The 18,276-nt window shown below is 40.5% G+C and overlaps 1 protein-coding gene across 1 annotated transcript; it reads left to right on the top strand.

Moving 5' to 3' along the window:
• Positions 1 to 2,902: 2,902 nt before the first annotated feature.
• On the top strand, positions 2,903 to 15,881 carry mknk2b (MAPK interacting serine/threonine kinase 2b). Its single transcript, XM_057356610.1, has 14 exons — positions 2,903 to 3,032; positions 3,657 to 3,836; positions 4,118 to 4,208; positions 4,347 to 4,448; positions 4,608 to 4,705; positions 6,787 to 6,866; positions 7,060 to 7,133; positions 7,282 to 7,386; positions 7,730 to 7,785; positions 7,990 to 8,085; positions 11,740 to 11,934; positions 12,573 to 12,737; positions 12,825 to 12,865; positions 12,960 to 15,881. Exons 2-14 carry the CDS (start codon positions 3,786 to 3,788, stop codon positions 13,231 to 13,233), a joined length of 1,428 nt encoding a protein of 475 aa, XP_057212593.1. The 5' UTR covers positions 2,903 to 3,032; positions 3,657 to 3,785; the 3' UTR covers positions 13,234 to 15,881.
• Positions 15,882 to 18,276: the final 2,395 nt, after the last annotated feature.

Raw genomic sequence — 18,276 nt, 5'->3', positions numbered from 1 at the left:
ACCAGAATCAGAGTGAAGGGAAAATGACACGTCAGTGGGTGGAGCCTTGATCTCATTCTCTCAGTTTTGATACGTGCACAACGAGAGGAACATACGCACAAATACACACTGCAGTCGCGCATTGGCTCCTTCAAGCTGATTCAATGCGGGTAAATGTTGCATAAGGTTGTGCAAAAGAAACAACAAATTGAAACTAAAATTGGCATGATCAATACATCATGGTTATGACAAAAGCACATTTTTACTTTTAACACATCATATGCCAGTTTGTGTTTAACTTGGAAGGATATGCCTTTTTCTATATGTGTTTATTGTAAAAATTGTGTATACTTCAGTATTAGTCCATCTTGTCTGACTCTCAAAGTAGTCATGCAAATATTTAACAAAACGTCTTCATGCAAATCATACGCTTCATGATAATTACTCTGATTTTCCATTTGTCACCGCATTTGCATTCTGGGGCTTATTGTTTGGCCTAAATTACAATTTCTTAAATTCCAATTTCTAGGAAAAAGGGTATCAGAGAGAAAAGCGCACTTACGAAATATGGGCCCATGCAGGTTGCTTAATCACAAAAATATTTTCTAGAATGAACAATATTCCTTTATTTAGACAAACAGAGGCAGCTCCTGTTTCCCTCCACAGTCAACTTGTTTCAAACGTTAATTATAAGTATTTAAGGGATCATTTTTTGAATTAGTCAAACTTCTGATAATTATGTATGCTTTGTTCTGTGCACTCCCTAGTTAAGCAGGTAGCCTACTGCAGATCCAGGCACATTGTGCTGAATGGCAATTGCTCTCCTTCGAGCATAAGATTTAGATACTACGGCAGAAGTGTGAATAAATCTTCACCGTGTGTATGTTCGAAGTGTGAATAAATCTTCATCGTGTGTATGTTCGAGCTGACTACTTGGAAAAACTACACACCCTTGATGTAACACATGCACACACACTTGTACACTTAACTTTCTTTCTCTCCCTTTGCAAACACACGCTCACACTTCACCCTCTTTCACAAACACCTCTCTTTCTCACTTTCTCCACCACTTTTCTTCTCTCATTAAAATTTCTTGCACCATACATTAGTATGTTAATCCATTGCTTGTGTTGTGAATAAAATCACATTTTACAGAATAACCGACTAACCCACTAAATATCCGATTTCAGATTCACCCTCTTACATGCATGTGCTTCTGTTATTCACTATAAAAGGCATTCCTATGGAGAGTCTGAATGCCTTTCAGAACCTTTTGCGATGGCCCCACTGCCTTAATACGTTAACCCAGAGTACCCTCTGCCCCTCCTCCATCACGTGCTTGTTTTCAACATATCTTGGCATTTCATCATGTGCTTCTCTTTTCCCTGTACTGAACTTTGCGTAATCCTTGGTGCTGTTTTCATGGCTGAATATATAGGCCAAAGCAAACACGGTGAGGACAGACAGACAGACAGATAGATATAAAAGAGGGAGAGTCACATAATGTCCCACAAACTCTACAATTGGCATTGAACGCTTTGAAACAACAACAATAAAGATACGACGAGAAAATAAAGCCTGGGCCATCTGGTAGAAGAATTTATCACTGTTTGACACAACCTTTGCGAGTTCTGGATAAGAATGCTATTATCACAACCTACACTGAAATTACTTTGGGCATAGTTCATTCAGAAATAAACATTCTGTCATCATTTATTTACCTTCTTCATGTCATTCAAAACCTAACCTGATAATTGAAGAAATGTGTTAGCCATTTTGTGTCCATATAAATGGCATAATGTCCATAACATTGGCAATGGGGGCCAATTTGGTGACCATAACATTTGGGTGACCAAATGTTATTTGGTCACCAACATTCTACAAAATATCTTCTTTTGTGTTCTGTGAAAGAAAGTCATACAGGTTTGGATTAATATAAAGGTGAGTAAATTATGAAAGAATGTTCATTTTTGGATGAACTATCCCTTTCCAGGTGTTTTCAGTTTCAGCTTATGTCTGGGGATCAGATCTCAGCTATTTCATTTCACTCATTCAAAGGATCAAATTCATAAAGGCTCATTCATTAACACCAACATGAGGATCATATGCCCAGACTGTCCACCTATCTCAGCATGTCTGTAAAACATGCTGCTGTCCCATCCGGGTGTGTCAGCCGCCTGCCCGTGGATTCCAACATTCCCACTATCTATATTTGGATTCCACCCTGTTAAGGAAAATGTTAACGTTTTAATCAACACGAAACAAACATGGAAGCAATTTAATCTAGTATTTTTATACTATTAATACAAAAATATAAAGTTGTTTATTAAGTAAGCTTACAGAATAATGGTCCAAATTCAAATGCTACACTGTGACCGCTACAAATGTTAGCATAAAACGTCATTTGAGGGAAAAGCACAAGAATATTATTTCCTGGTCATTACGCATATACAAAACCATGTTAGCTTTGATATTGACATGACAGAAAACCTGTTCAGACCAGGTGTCGAGAAATTGCAATTCATGATTAGTCATTTGGGAAATTTGACAGTTCATTTGGCTGTTGCAGAATGTTGCATCAGGCAAAATGAATGCAGTTCGCCTTTACACGATGTATTGATGTCGTTTAATTTACATAACGGACACACATGAATGTGTCCTGAAAATAATTTGTGTGTAAGTAGATTGTCACCATTCTGTTTTTAAAGTGTTTTAAAATTCTTAATAAGAATGCAGCTCCCATTCTCCTCAGGCTATAATCATAACATTCGTCATCAGCTCACGTGATCTCTCCCTCGCTCTTTCTCTGGCTCTCTCGGTCTATCTGCTTGATGCGTGGAGCTTATGTGGTACGTGTTTACACAGGGTACAGGGGGCAGGTCTAACTGAAAGGAGGTGGGAAGGGGCGTGAGATTATAAAACCCAGTATCGTCGTGCGCCGTTTTGTACCTTACACACATTTAGCCTATACACCCCACGGCCACCATCTGCTGCTCCCGAAGCAGAGGCTCATACAACGGCGTCAAGCCTGGAGCTTTAAAGACAACAACGGGGTAAGGACGAGCTTTACATTCGACTGATACATCGGGCTTTTCTATTGCGGTAACGTTAACGTTAGAGGAGCGGACGGGATAACGTCATGGTTTTTTATTTGAAAGGACGCAGTCCAACGGTCGGATTTAGTTCATTGTTGCCACATCTCAGGAAATTTGTAGAAATTACTATTGCAGTTGACGTTTAGGTCAGTTCATTTTCACATTGTCTGGCGTAACCGTTACTGATGTTTTGGTTTATTTCGACCTGTCTTAATGCTGGTGGACTTATTGCAGACCTTAACGTTACGCTTTGTGTTTTGGAGTCATTCGATTCATTTGAATCACTCGGTTGAACTTGCTTGCGTGCATATTAGTCGCGTAAAGTAACGTACTTTGGCAAAATGGATAACGAACGGAAATAGCGAGATTTTCTATCGAAGTTATTCTTGGCACAAATCTCCTGGGCATGTCTCCCTGCCCGTGACGTGACATGCCTTTACTGCGTCTTATTGTGTCGCTTCGGTTCGTGACAGTTTAAAATGGCAGCTTTATAAATAAAGTTCTGTAGTTGTTTAGCAGTTTGAGTGCAACGTTTTAACTGAAGGTACCTGATTTACAGTGCAGTTTAACTTTTTTTCTCAGGTTTCCCGTTTAAAGCGCCACGGTTCGCAAGACATTGGATTAGCTGAGTGAGTTCGATCACTGAAGCTAAAACCGCCGTTGTTGCCGCCAGCCCACCAGTCCAAACAAAGTCATATAAATCAGGACAAAATGGTGCAGAACAAAATCACCGAGGTTACCGGATTCCATCGCTCCTTTAAGGTGAGCGTGTGACTTATTTTTGGTGTACATGAAAATAAGCACTGATCTGTATTTACTACGATTTAGGAGATGAGGCTGATTTCAAGATCGCAGGGTTGTTTAAACATTAATCCATTTCCAGAATGCTCTTAACTTAATATTTATCTTTTGGACTTTAAACCATACAAGTAATAGGTGAACGATTGCCATTTAATTCTGAAATGTGTGTTGTATGCTCATGACAAAGTGCATTGATTTTTAAACCCCAGTACATATGAGCAAAATGTTTTTTTTCTATCCAGGGGCAAAATCCTTTTGAATCCGAGGAATTTACCAAAAACGGATCCCATCTTCTTGACACGGCCTTCAATTTTGATTGTTCCGCCCGACATGGTATATTACGTTTTACCTAATATTTTACAAATGATGTGAATAAACATGATCTTATTAAACATACGTATATCTCACTGCCACTTTGCATGTGAGTGTTTATACCCAACACTGGAATTTGCTCTCTGTCCTTTTAATCAGACATACTATCCAGTCAGCCCATCGACATCCCAGACGCCAAGAAGAGAAACAAGAAGAAAAAGAGATGCAGAGCAACGGACAGCTTCTCAGGGCGATTTGAGGGTGAGTTGCAAGTGTTTGCATATCAAATGGGATGACGATTTGTATTTTTGCATCTTGATGTCCTTGGGACTAACATGTTAATGTAGAATTGACAATATTGCAATTTGAGGCTCACAGTGGGTTCAGTAATTCTAACAATTGTATTTGTTTTGATTTCAGATGTATATAAACTGCAGGATGAGGTACTAGGGGAAGGCGCCTATGCCAGGGTCGAGACCTGCATCAACCAAATCACCCATAAAGAATATGCTGTGAAGGTGAGATGCTTTGTTTATCTTGAAATAAAAGTTGAATTCCACAAGCTAAGCTTTCATGTACATGTTAACAAACAGGCATCCATATCTGATATGGCATTCAAGGGCTATTGTTAGAAAGGACTTTCCTTTTGAAGTGTGTTGGGTTACAGGGAATGAGATTTACCCCTTTGACATGCATACGTGACTGTAGTTGTTTTGTGCTGACTGGCACTGTTGCATGTAGTTGCTTAGGGCAAGTTAGATTCCTACAAGCTGAGGATGTTGAGCTCATGAATATGGACTGTCTGTGAATGACCCTCTTCTGAAATGGGATAACTGTAATAGTTTTTCTTTTTTCAATCTAATAAAACAATTGTTGAATTTGTTGAAATAATTCACACTCAACTGTAGTTTGTCTTGGTATTTTGTACTTCACAGAGTTTTGTTCTAGTTCTCAGAGACCCTTGTTTGAACAACTAGACGCTCTATTGTGTTAGCGCTAGACGTTTTGGTACAGGCTTAGTGGAAAGACTTCATTGTTTATGTTAGACCGGAAAGAAGGTCGACCAATCAGAGAGTTGGAACAGAAACATCCTTTACCGTTCATCACTCTCATTGGCTGGTAGAATGTACAGCGGCAAGAACATTCTGTACTGACAAGTCGATCAAAACATGAACCTCAATAATGGGAGTGGGGTATAGGGTGGAGTTACGTCCTGGAAGTGTTTACCTAGTTTCTCTTTTCTTTTCTCCCTTTTTTTTGCACTCTCGTGCACTGCAGAATTTAGAACCAAGTGTATGTTGTGAAATGAACATTGTGTGCCAGAGACATTAGTCTCACATTTTTATTTGAGGAAGTTGAAATATTGTGAAACTTGGATTGTTTGGGATTTTTCAAGTTCTTTATTTAGCGAGCATCAAAATGTTTTCCATATTACTTGAGCTCTTCATGTTCTTATCTATACTAAAGTGGTCTTAATCCACACATTTAGCTGGCTTAATGTAATTTACCTCACAAAGACGATGTTATTTAGGGATGTGTCTTTGTCCCTTGGGGGTGTTGTATCATTACAAGCAAGCATTAGGTCTGTTAATGATGGGATGGGTTTCAGACAGCTCTCACCAGATGTCCTGCCCTACCCTCCCCCTGTATGTCCCAGTCTGAACAAAAGGCAAAGCTGAATGAAAACAACCCAGTAGCCTCCTCAGCTGGGCCTCCTGACCAGCATGCTTGGGTAGCGTGTTTACAAGCTTGGTTTGATTTACAGAACAGCAGTCAGACAGTCTCTATAAGGGCCTCTTTCTATATGAGGATAAAGATTTATGGGAGATAAACATATAATGTATGTGCTGCCTGGAAATAACATGTTTACATGGGTTACAGCAGTAGCCGAATTTGGCATGGTGCTTGATATGACAAGATTGTAGGTTTGGTTCCCCTGCATGCAAGCTAATTAAGTATATACTTTGAGAGTAAGTCTTTTGGATGACATTTTAAATGCACAAACTAGGTTAATTCTGTCGCCACATGCCTCTGGTTCCTCTGAGCATGTTATACCCTATAATTTTTTTGCAGCGAGGATTGATTGCTGACTCAGCCGTGGAGCAGCAGCACTGGGGTTTTTGGGAATGCGCTGGCCCACATGCCTCATTCTTAACCTCGATGCACATTTGTGCGCTTGCATGCTCGGCTCTCAATAGCGACAATAATCCAGAGAGCTGAACAAATCGCACACACATACAGATTCTGAGAAAACACGAGGCCTTGTGATTTCATTGTAGACTGTTAGGTTTGTTGTATAGCAATTATGTATGATTCCTATTTAGCTTAGTTACTAGGTGAATGAGTAAACTGTTGAATTGTATTTACTAGAATATAGGTTATTATATTTTGTTTCTATGTAGAGATGCGGTGGATTGGATTGGTTTATGTCCTGAATTGTGTAAAACTTTAAAAAAAAAAAAGTGCTACAATTATTTAGGAAGGTAATTTGTAACCAAATGGTTACTATAGGGGGAGATTTCAAAGGTCGGTTGTCACCTCAGGGTGTTGCCCGTGTCATTCGGCTTTGATCCTAACCTATGATTTTTTTTCACTTCAGATAATTGAGAAGAGGCCAGGACACAGCAGGAGTCGTGTTTTTAGAGAGGTGGAAATGCTGTACCAGTGCCAGGGCCACAGGTAAGCCTGTTATTACTGATCTGCTTTGCATATCCAAACCGGTTTTTCTTTATTTTAGTATATATTCAATCTTAAACGTGCGTCAGTTTAATGACGACAGCAATATCGCCTGAAGAAACTTGTGTACGTGTCATTTTTAAGGTTGTTTTGTTGACTGTTGTCACTCAACACTAGTCTTTTGTTCACCAAACAGAAATATTTTGGAGCTTGTGGAGTTCTTTGAGGAAGAGGACAAGTTTTACCTCGTGTTTGAGAAGCTGAGAGGAGGTACGCAGTTTCTGTAGTGTTGTTGTTACTTTTGAGAAACATTACCCAGACTCCCCCGGGTACTAGTTAATTGAATAGAGAGCCGGTTGTATCGACTGAAACCAAAAGATTGCATGGTCTGATGTTAACGTGTAACCTTACGTTTTAGGCTCTGTCTTGAACCACATTCACAAGAGGAGATACTTCAGCGAGCAGGAAGCTAGCATTGTGGTGCAAGAGATTGCGAGTGCGCTGGACTTCCTTCATAACAAAGGTATGAGAAGACTGTTGGGGAGGGGCGGGTAAGGATTGGAAAGTGGAGATAAGGAGATGATGTTTCACATTGGGGGTTTGCTGGGACTAGTGAGAAGTGGGGGTCGTTGGAAATCAAGTTGGCATTTCATCTGTTAGCTTGAAGGATGTGCATTTCTATGTGAAGTTATGAGCATCTCATATGTATTAATCCTGTCAGTACTGATGGGTGAGGGGATGCTCCACTAAATATAGCGGCACTAAGCAGCAGTCTGTGTTGGAAACATTTCCCCACGATGATCGCTTCGCCCCATCGACAATCTTCACTTAAAGCTAACATGTGACTTTCATTTGTGTACTTGCAGGTATGGCCCACAGAGACCTGAAACCTGAAAACATCTTGTGTGAATATGTGGACAGGGTAAGTTTTACATTCGCTTGTCACTGTAGTCGCATTCAAAAGTATATTTTGCATTTGTGGTTTAGGCGGCTTGATAATAGAGTCTGAGGTTTCTGCGTTTCCAGTCACAGTGAAAACATTCAACAAACATACCTGCCAATTGTGGTCAGTCATTTCTGAGCATACGTTCATGATCTGATTTTCCCGTTTGTGTGTTTCTTGTAGATTTCACCTGTGAAGATCTGCGATTTTGATCTGGGCAGTGGAATTAAACTCAATAGTGACAGTTCACCCATCTCCACTCCAGAGCTCCTCACTCCAGTAAGTGTGACCTTTGTTCTTGCTTGCTTTATTTTTTTATCTTCTTGCACTGGCTGCAGATTTTACCAGACCAAATGTTATTAAATTCAAAGGAGAAACAGATTGGAAGCTTGTTGTTTTTGCTGGGTGTATGGATATGGTGTGCACTTTCAGTGCCGTTGCTTATCTGGGGTTACTGCTTTAATGGTATTGGTTGGCTTTGGGTGGTGTCATTGATGTACCTTGTTTTGATTGGCCGGTTTTAATCATTCTAAAAAAGAATGAGGTCAACGGCTGGGTTTATGACCACGGTGAAACTTTAAAGAGGTCATAATAGTTCAGTCATTCCTCTGTTTTCTCTGATATGAGGCCACATCTTTATCTACATCCTTGTATTGTACTTATCAGTACTGTATCTTGTGGACAAGATGGTGTACAATCTTAAAGGAATAACCTGTTTTTTAATTTAAGACATGGAGATTGTGTTGGCGAGTTCCCCAAAATTGTAGTTAACGGTGAAAATTATTTTTATAAATTTTTTTTGAAGAGGGCTATGCTCTCACTTTTTGGAAAAACTGAAATCTGCCAAGAACAAAAACATTTAGTTTCGACATTCCTAAAATGCGTTGTGCTGTGGACTTTTTCTGAAAGTACACAGTGTTAAAGTTATTTTCATTCTTAAACTTGGACCCAGTGTTTGTTTCTTCTGATATAATTTCAAACTTCATTCCTGCCTTGCCACATTTTGCCAGACTGCTCGACGGGAACAGAAGTTAAACGCAAATAAACTTTTCAGGCTTCTTTTCAATTTCCTCACATACCGCCCCCCTTCGGCACATTTGGACTGCGTTTCTCTTTGTTTTTGTCTCTCTGGATTTCCTCGAGCCTGTCTGGGCATTAGTCTTTCGATTAGAGTCACCCCCACTCCTAGCAACTGCTCTGCGATTGGTCTGATGAGAGGGCGGTTGAAAGGGGGAGGAGCATCTAGTGTGTTCTGGTCATGCACTCAACATGTTTTTCTTGGCCCCGATCCAAGAGATCTTATCTAGATTTCATTCCCTGAGTAGATCGCAAACCTTTTGTTGTTTACAAGATTGTCTCTTTAACAAACTAGGGAGTTGTTTCTTATTGTAGGGCAATTGTTACAGTTAAAGCAGGCATATTACGTTTTTTTATTTGTTTTAATGTGGTGTTACCTATGCAATGAAAAGGAAGTCTTGATTTTTCTGGGAAATGCAGGATATTCAGGTTTCTGCAGGATATATTCGCCCATAACCACAAGGGAAATTCAGCTATCTATGTATAGTTGAGTAGCTCGCATAGCTGAAGCATGCCTTGGTGCTAGCCACAAAAAGCCCTTAAGCGAGTTTGTCACCGAACTCGGAAAGTCCCACATATAATCTACCAAGAACTCTGTCGGATGCTAGTCCTCATGTGGTTGCACACAGCAATCGCGTTAGTCCAAATAAATGATGCAACGTCGTGCTAGTCTTGCATCTTAAGTTTGTCTTGAAACTAAAAGTCACTTAAGGTTATTCCAAAAGACAGCGGTAGTCTCTAGTTTCACACTTGGAGTTTAGTTCGGAACAGGGTGCGGTTCGCATGAAAAATCCCTAATGTGAAAGCTGTCAAGCGAACCCGGGTGCGTACCTGGCTACCGAACCCGAGACTACCTTTAGGAGGTGTTCTGAGTTCGGTTGCTCTCGAACTGTGGCAGGGTTCGCATGAATATGAAAGCAACACGGACCCGGGTGCGCACTTGATGAGGAAGTAAAGTGACCTGCGCATGCGTTTAAGCCAATTACGATGTATTTCCTTCATTAAAACACATGTAAGAGATGATAGTGTTGATGATTTACCTTGGATTCGAGCGAGAGTGCAGGCTGCATCGTATTTCAGCGTTGCAAGTGGAATCAGAGCGGCAGGGCAATGGTAATCCACTGTTTTCTCAAAATAGTCTGTTTGCAAGCAGCAGAAAGCCGTCTGCATGCAACGCGCATACAGTAAACCCAAATGTCATTTACTCTGTTGCGAATAATAGCACCAAATTAATAAAAACACAATATATTGATCCGTGTTCTGTTTTCTGTCATGCGCAGCGCACATTTTTGATGACGTAAGACGAACGCAAATGCACCAGAGTTCGACAGAATCAAGTTGAGTCTGAAACCAAACCAACGCTGCGGGGGGCACTCAAGTTCGGACCGCAGCAAACGAGCCCAATCTGAAAACGCCCTTAGGCATGTTTTTAAAATATAGGTACACAAATAGGGTTGGTTACAGACTACAGAGCAGTGTTTGTTACCAGATAGGCCAGTCTGGATTAGTGTGTCGTGAGAGTCTTTGTTCAGGAGTGGGGGTGATGTAAAGTGTTCTCTTGAATGTGAGGGTGTTGAGAGATGGCGAGCGAAAACAGCCGTGTTGATGGGGGTTGGGTGCAACAGTGGGAGCTTTTGTCTGCCTTCGGATTCCTGCACTGCGAAATAGCATTACATAAGTGTGTTTGGAGGTGGAGTTTAGGCGGCAGCTGGGCTAAGGGTAACAAAAGACCGGCAGTGCAGACAGACTGCTGCTTTAACCTCAAAGAAACAAACCAAAGCATGACCCACGTTGGTCTTGAACACCTGAGAAAACATTGAATGTGGGGTGTGGGTCATACCAGCGTTTGTGGTTTTTAGCCTGTGTTTTTTTGCGGTCTACTTTGGAAATTCACCTTTGTGTGATAATGTATGTATCTGCAGCAAGTTTAGTTTGTTGTATGAGTTAAATATTATTTACAAATACACGAAGTTGCACAAAAGTGTCTGCTAAATGAATTCATCTCGGGGAAAAAATGTGAACGGGTAATTTTGTAACAATGACCTCTGTTGCATAATTGTAGATGCTCAATCTAGCATAATAGCAAAACCTGCTGAGGAAAATTTAAAGAGCCCTTTTCTGCCGAATGTTCCAGAATCTCTTTTGTCCTTTAACCAGTGAACTGCTCTCTCAAATGGTTTTATCCTGTTTATATCAAAGATGTGCGTGTGTGTGTCGCTGTCGCAAATGACCGTGTTGCTGTTATGTAATAAACAGTATGTGGGTTTTCTGGGACACACAATCCTCTTTTTTCCTGTTCCAAAGTGTGACCTAGTTTCAGGCAGAGGCGGATGGAGCCCGACCCAACAAGAGCTTGCAGCTGAGCCCTCAAAACACTCCATGACTCACTTCCCCGCCTCTGTGACATAACCGTCGTTACCGTGGTTACTATGTTTTAGGTTTTATGCGCCACGCCGCATTTTCCATCTGGACTGCGGCAGGAAAAGAGTCGAGGTTTGCGTGAGGTGCATCCTTATGCATTCAATTTGTTAATCTTGACAACCCGCCCCCCCTCCGGGTTGGCACGACCTGCTGTTCACCATGTGATTCTCACACAGTATGTCTCAGATGTGCTTAAGGGTCTACATGACATTTGTCAGCTGAATGCAGCGTTTAGAAATTGAACTGCTTAGAACCAATACAAGCGCGTTCAGTTTTACTGTTCTCTGTTTGCTTTTTGTTCCATCTTTGTTGTGCTAACATGGCACGCCACCAGAATTGATGTGACTACATGTGTTTGTGCCTTGTGACCGAGACGACGCAGGTGGCAGTTGTTTACGTTATTCTCAACCCTACTTCCTTTTTCTTTTACTTTAGTGTGGTTCTGCTGAGTACATGGCCCCCGAAGTGGTGGAGGCCTTTAATGAGGAAGCCACCATCTACGATAAACGCTGTGACCTGTGGAGCCTGGGGGTCATCCTGTACATCATGCTGAGTGGGTACCCTCCCTTCGTGGGCCGGTGTGGAAGTGACTGCGGTTGGGAGAATGGAGAACCTTGCCATGCATGTCAGGTACATTGCCTACCATTGTGTAGTCACGTGACTATTAGGGTTGTCACAATTATTCAATAATCGTCTCATCGCGATTGTTTGACCTCATCGCAATGGTTTCAGATCATCGCAATTATTGAAAACCTCTATAGAAGACACTAGGGGGAGCTGGAGTGCCTGCATATTGCATATTTTAGTTTATATATTGTAAGTAACATTTTTATAAACGACTAGAAGCTTTTCTATGACTGATAGCATTTTAATGGTGGCTTCAATTCACTCCTGATCAAACTGGTTTTACACGTATTTGGCTGCTGTATTATTGACATGTAAAAGCCTAGACCTTAAATATATGATGACCCCATTTTTTTTAAGAGAAAATAAAATCTTCTATTCAGAACAATATGGTCTTTTCAAAGCCGAATAAAAAAATGTATGAGAATTAAATGACAAAGCCCTAAAACAGACAATCGTCATAATTGCAATGATTTATTAGACAATTTATCGTCACCCAAATTTCATAATCGTGACAGCCCTAGTGACCATGTGCACTGTTATGAACAGATGTAGCTCTGGTTGGTGTTCATTTGAGATGAAATGTAAAAGTAAAATAAATAATAATAATAATAAATAAATATATTTTTCTTTGTTCCTCTCAGAACACCTTGTTTGAGAGCATCCAGGAGGGCAAGTATGAGTTTCCAGAGAAAGAATGGGCTCACATTTCCTACAGCGCCAAAGACCTCATTTCCAAACTGCTTGTACGGGACGCCAAGAAACGTCTCGGTGCCGCTCAGGTTCTCCAGCACCCTTGGGTACAAGGGGTAAGAAGCTCTGATGTTTTCTTGTTTACTTGAATGAACATTTTTGCAACAAATTTTTTATTTGAACTTCTTCCTTTTTTTCTCCAGGGTGCTCTTGATTGTCTCCTCTCGTCCATCCTGCCGCAAAGGTGAGTTTTTTTTCTTCTCCAAATGGTACCAGTTCATGATGCATGTAGTATCTGCAAATGTCATTCTAACTTTGTCTTTCCCGCACGCCCACAGGAATAGCAGCACTAAGGACTTAACCTTCTTTGCCGGCAAGGCAGTTGCCATGAACCGTCAACTGGCCGAGCAGGATGACCTGGAGGAGCAGCAACAGCAGGACTCTCCTCAGGTCGTCACGATCGGTGCCACATCTGTGCGCCTCTCCCCTCCCTCTAATTCCAAATTGGCCAAACGCAGACAGAGGAGAAGCATGCTGAAGGGAGCACCCGTCTCCGCCTCAGAGCTCCGGCAGCTCCTGGCACCGCTGGTCATTGTGGGGGACTGCGCTTGATTGGTTGAGCTGGGTTCCCTGTACAGACAAACCAATGATTGAGTATTTTCTACCTTCACCCCTCTTTTTTTTCCCTTGGTCCAATTGAAACCGAACTCTTTCCTAAAGTCCTAAAATTTAGGAGTCTGTCTGTCCTAAAGTCTGTTTGTCGGTTCCACCGGTGCAAATGCTTCTAGAGCACTTTTGAACAGCACTCGACAACCTGGGAACGACAGTCTATTCGACGTTGAGTTTAGGATACTGGGTTACATCAGACATTTTAGGAATTTGTCGGAGCATAAAATACCAGCTCTCACACACCAAAGGTCTAATACCCAAACCTCATTTATGTGCTGCTTCCACTTTACAACTGGATTCACTGTGAATTTTCTCTGTGAGAGATGAGTTTGTTCGTTTCAGGAATGTTCCTCCTGTATGCGTGCGATCATTATACTCCCCCTCCCCTTCTGCAGATACTGAAGATGCTAGTTTGCGCTCAGGCAATGCGGATGAAGGCTGTTATGACTCGTTTTATTTTAGTGGAGATCTCATTTAAGTGAAGTTCTGAATAGCGCCTCTAATTCATTTCATCGGTAAAAGAATCCCCTGACTTGGGAATACCAGCATCTTTTGTCGAGCACTTTAGTGCCATTTTAGTGCCAGACTGTGTATTTCTAATTCATACTTGCAGATTGCCCCAGTGTTCTTTCCAGCCATTTTTTTTTATGTGAGGGTTTCACTTTGCAAACTTCATTGGCATGATAGATTCATCCCAACCAATGTCCAGGAAGCCACAAGAGTTTCCAGTAACCTGTCACCAAATATCTTATCAATAGCTGATAACGCGCATGAAAACATTTAAGCACAATAAGGTTCTAGTGGTTGGTGGTTTGACAAGCACACGTTTGCCAGTATGGCTAGATGAATGACGACGGCTGGCATCAGGGAGTAAAGTCTTTGAGAGTGGACAGTTGTGGTACGCAAATATCGAACAAAGCGATTTATAAATGGGAGGGGAGGGAGAGATTATTTTCAAATAACACTTAAAAACGGAAAAAAAATAAAAAATGGAAAAGTATTCCAGGAAAAAGTATTTAAAAAAATAAGTCTTCCAAGACAATGTAGCTGTATGAGTGAAATGGTCTAAGAAATTTTACCTTTTGTTTTTTATATGTTAATGGTTGACTCCAACTCGGAGTGTGCCACACTGATGTTTCAAACTTTGTTTAACTTTTTATTGAAAGAATATTCTATTTTATTTTTACAAAGGTGCTGTTCAGGTGGAACGTTATATTTTTCTTTTTGTATAATTTTTGTTACTTATTGATGTTGATTTATGTGCTGTAACGAGAGCGAGAGAGTGAATGTGACTAGAGAGGGCAAAAAAAAACCTGAAGGAAATTAAGAAAGAGGCTGATAGTGCAGGTCTGTTGTTCAAATGTTTTTTTTCTTGCCTTCAAAGTGACTTTCGGGTTGTTTAAACTCCTTTTTTTCTCTGTAATGCTTGATGGTTTTCGTGAGATGCAACACATTTTGCCATAGGGTCTAGGAGTGCTGATCTTGGATCAGCTTTAGCCATTTACATGCTAACTCCTACGACACAAGCATAGATCACTTGCCTCTCAGAGGCTATGAAATCGACAAGCATTAGTATCATCATTGGGAGTTTGGATTGCTCAAGTGTATCCTGTTGAATGTTTTCAGCGCATCACCAGTTCTGTCGTGTGGTGCTCTGAAATATATGAAACCTAATGGCAGGCCTTGGTTTTGAAGGACCCATTATGCTGATTATTATGACACTGATTGTAACCTTTATTGATTTTCTTTATTAATTTGAAAATGTTTTTACAGATGCATCTTTTGTGGGGGTTTTATGTCTTATAGTAAGACTTGAATTGTATGTACAGCGGTTTCCTCATGTTTTGTTCAGGAAACTACTTTGCTACAATGAGTATGTACAAATGGTAAACAGAAGCATTCGTAAGCTAGATTTAAAGCAATCTTTGGTCTGGGAAATACCATTTCCGACACTTCTCTTCAGTATTTTTGTCTTTTTCTTTTTTGCTTTATATTGCCGATATCTCAGATATTTGGGTTTGTATTTTCTGAAGTGTCTGTGGCACTTGGTATATCCTCAAAAGCCCCTGTGCCTCTGACAAAATATTCACCTCTGTTTTACCCATAGAGGAGATATGGGTTGCCTTGTGTTAACAAATCCAAATTCTATTCTCAAGATTTCTTTGTTGGGGTGTGTAAAATGTTCTCATTTGCAGTTCAATGCTCTTGTTTTACGCAGCCCAATATTAGCCATTGCAAAACAAATGTAAAGGATTGTAGTATGACCCAACGTCCCACCCAAACTTTCTTGGGATAAGAGTATTCAGGTACACAAGAATAGATTATTTTATCCTCAATATGTGACCCTCTAGCCTGAAAGCTATTGTTTTTGAAGCACTGTTTGTCTGTTTCTAAATTCCAAAGTTTGTCCAACATACAAATTGGGGTAAAAATCACCTGAGACGACATGGGTATTGATTTAAGAAGCACTTTACTGTACCATGTGGCTGATTGCAGTTCACTCGAAGCTAAATTTATGACTGTTGTTGCTGAATTTTGTATTGTTTTGTACAAAACAAACCGACAAAACACAATAAAATGCTTTGAACATAGTCCTGTCTTTTGTTATCCTTTCACAGTGGTTCATGGTCTCAGCAAAAGTTGAATTTTATCGATCCACCACTGCTTGTTCACAGACTCATGATGCTTGTATCATATGCTGATACTGCAAGTATTGATGCAGCCAGGCTCAATCTCCTAGACTCTCTTATAAGATTCCCTTGAAGTAGCAATCCTATTGACCCAATCATGCCTGTCTCTGTCACCTGAGCATGAGTCACATGGTGTATCGCCTTACTAAGTAAACATCATTAGAGCCAAGTGTGCTGATATTTCACATGAACTTGCCAAGGCCGGTTTTTGCTTAAACAGCATCTGATACAAACACACTGTAAAAGCCAGTCAGCCCCCGGCTGCTATGGAAACCACAGAGCAGCAGAGCAATCTAAAAGTGTGGGCTGAACATGCGGAGGAAAGTGAGTCAACAAACTGCTTGGATCACACCAACGTTACTGTGTTCTCACAAATATGAGGCTGAATAAAATGAGGGTTTGTGTGCTGGCCCAATGCAGTTTTACCATATTATTTTGTTATATATGAAGGTGGCATCCTATGCCTATATACATATAAACGTATTAAAAAATATATATAAAATATAGAAAGTGTGCTTTAAGTAGAAAAACACGTTTATATAGTTATTATTTAACATTATTCAAATGGGAAACAGTGTCTGGGGTTTTGCACGTTATAAAGATACAATTCGTAGCCCCTTTATACGATCTAATGTCTCCCTCTAGTGTTTGTTTACTCCATGATGAACAGGGACGTGCTCTTTATTTGGGCGGCCACATGCCGTCTAATTTTATAATAAAACCATTAAAGAATTAGTAATGTGTAATTTAAGAAACGTGCAAACGTTTAGAAAAGTGCAATTTGCCAAAAGGCTTGTTTGAGATGGCCAAATTTTGCGCAGAATCGATCACTGGTGATCAGTGCAAGATGCATGCTGGTTAGAAATGTGTCCGAGTTACGTCCGCCTTACTCTGATGTCATGCTGACGTGTGCCAAAAAACTCTCGCGACGGCGAGGCGGTCTGGCCGAGATCCGCTAGCGAGCGCAGTTGCTGTCGGTACACGATCCGACAGCTGTCGGTACACGATCCGGGATGCCTGCACGATCCGTTATGCGCATGCGCATAATGACGTAGTTAACAACGTCACGGTTTCCCTACACTATTGGTATCAAGCATGCGATGAAACACTTGATGGCCAGACGGCACAACTGGCGGCATATTTTTTGTAGGCTACATTGTGTTTTTCATTTAACAGTTCATGGCGGGTCTATTTTGATGTTTTAAAATGTAGCTTACGCTATACATTACGATGTGTTTACGTGGTTGCCAATCCAAAATAATAAAGGAGATGTTACATGAACATACACGATTTTGGTTACATGTGGAATAAAGTCTGAGTCTTGAGAGTCTGTCACTGCAAACCTTCAGTTTCCTCCATACTCCCCTTTGCGATTCATTGCTGCATGGCATTAGGCCTACTTAACTTGCTGTGTTTCGATCTGAGGTCAGTAGTATTGTCAAAAACGGTTTTTATTAAAAGCTGCTAATATTAGTTAACTTTAAATCGACTCATTTTGTATTAGTATGGGTCTATATATAGGCTAATATATCTATCTATATAATCTAAATGAGGAATAATCCCTTCAATGGTGTTTACAGAACACAATAAGTAACATAATATGCATTTCCGCCTAGACTATCTGCATTTACATGAAGAAAGAACTACAAACAAGTCTGGGGAAACGTTACAGAGTATTTCAACGCATAGTGTGCACACAGAAGTGAAAAGCGTGGAACAGATCGTGCAGTGTCGTCGCTAAACAGAATTATCTACTACGTCATTATGCGCATGCGCGGACGGATCGTGCAGGCATCCCGGATCGTGTACCGACAGTTGCTTCTCCCCCGACTGCGTTGATAAAAGCACGATGAGAAACGACTTGCTGACGACACAGCTTCAATGCTCATTGGGCGAGAATGTCAGCTGATCTTTTTTTTATAGCTGGTTTAGAAATGGTATTATTTTTGTATTTCAACTTTTTAATCACAATAGTTCAATATGTAATTATTCTGAATTCTTAGCTAAGCATGGAATTCCTGTAACCCCTAAGGAGTTTGTGGCTGATGCAATTCCAAAAGGAGTTCTTATGCTTTTTAAAGGTTTTTCTTTTACATCGTTATCTTGTCACTCTTTGGACCTATGTAAAACATTTGTAGGTAAACAGTGCTTTTCTTCTAACAAATAAAAAAATAAGAGAATCAGAAGTTTATTTCAGCAAGACTTGGTTTCTTTGCCGTATGTAATTTCTTACTGGAATGGAATTGTAAATGATATCCCCTGGAAAAAAGTTTGGACTTTATCACACAAATATTTA

The sequence above is a fragment of the Triplophysa rosa genome, linkage group LG17 (assembly GCF_024868665.1).
Source record: "Triplophysa rosa linkage group LG17, Trosa_1v2, whole genome shotgun sequence".
NCBI lineage: Eukaryota > Metazoa > Chordata > Actinopteri > Cypriniformes > Nemacheilidae > Triplophysa > Triplophysa rosa.
Note: the sequence above shows the minus strand (reverse complement) of the source record. Positions and strands in the feature narration are given on the sequence as shown.

Coding starts and splice junctions, on each gene's coding strand:
- mknk2b (XM_057356610.1), top strand. CDS start 3,786: ATGGTGCAGAACAAAATCACCGAGGTTACCGGATTCCATCGCTCCTTT. Junction 4,209..4,346: donor TGATTGTTCCGCCCGACATG/GTATATTACGTT, acceptor CCTTTTAATCAG/ACATACTATCCAGTCAGCCC. Junction 4,449..4,607: donor CTTCTCAGGGCGATTTGAGG/GTGAGTTGCAAG, acceptor TTTTGATTTCAG/ATGTATATAAACTGCAGGAT.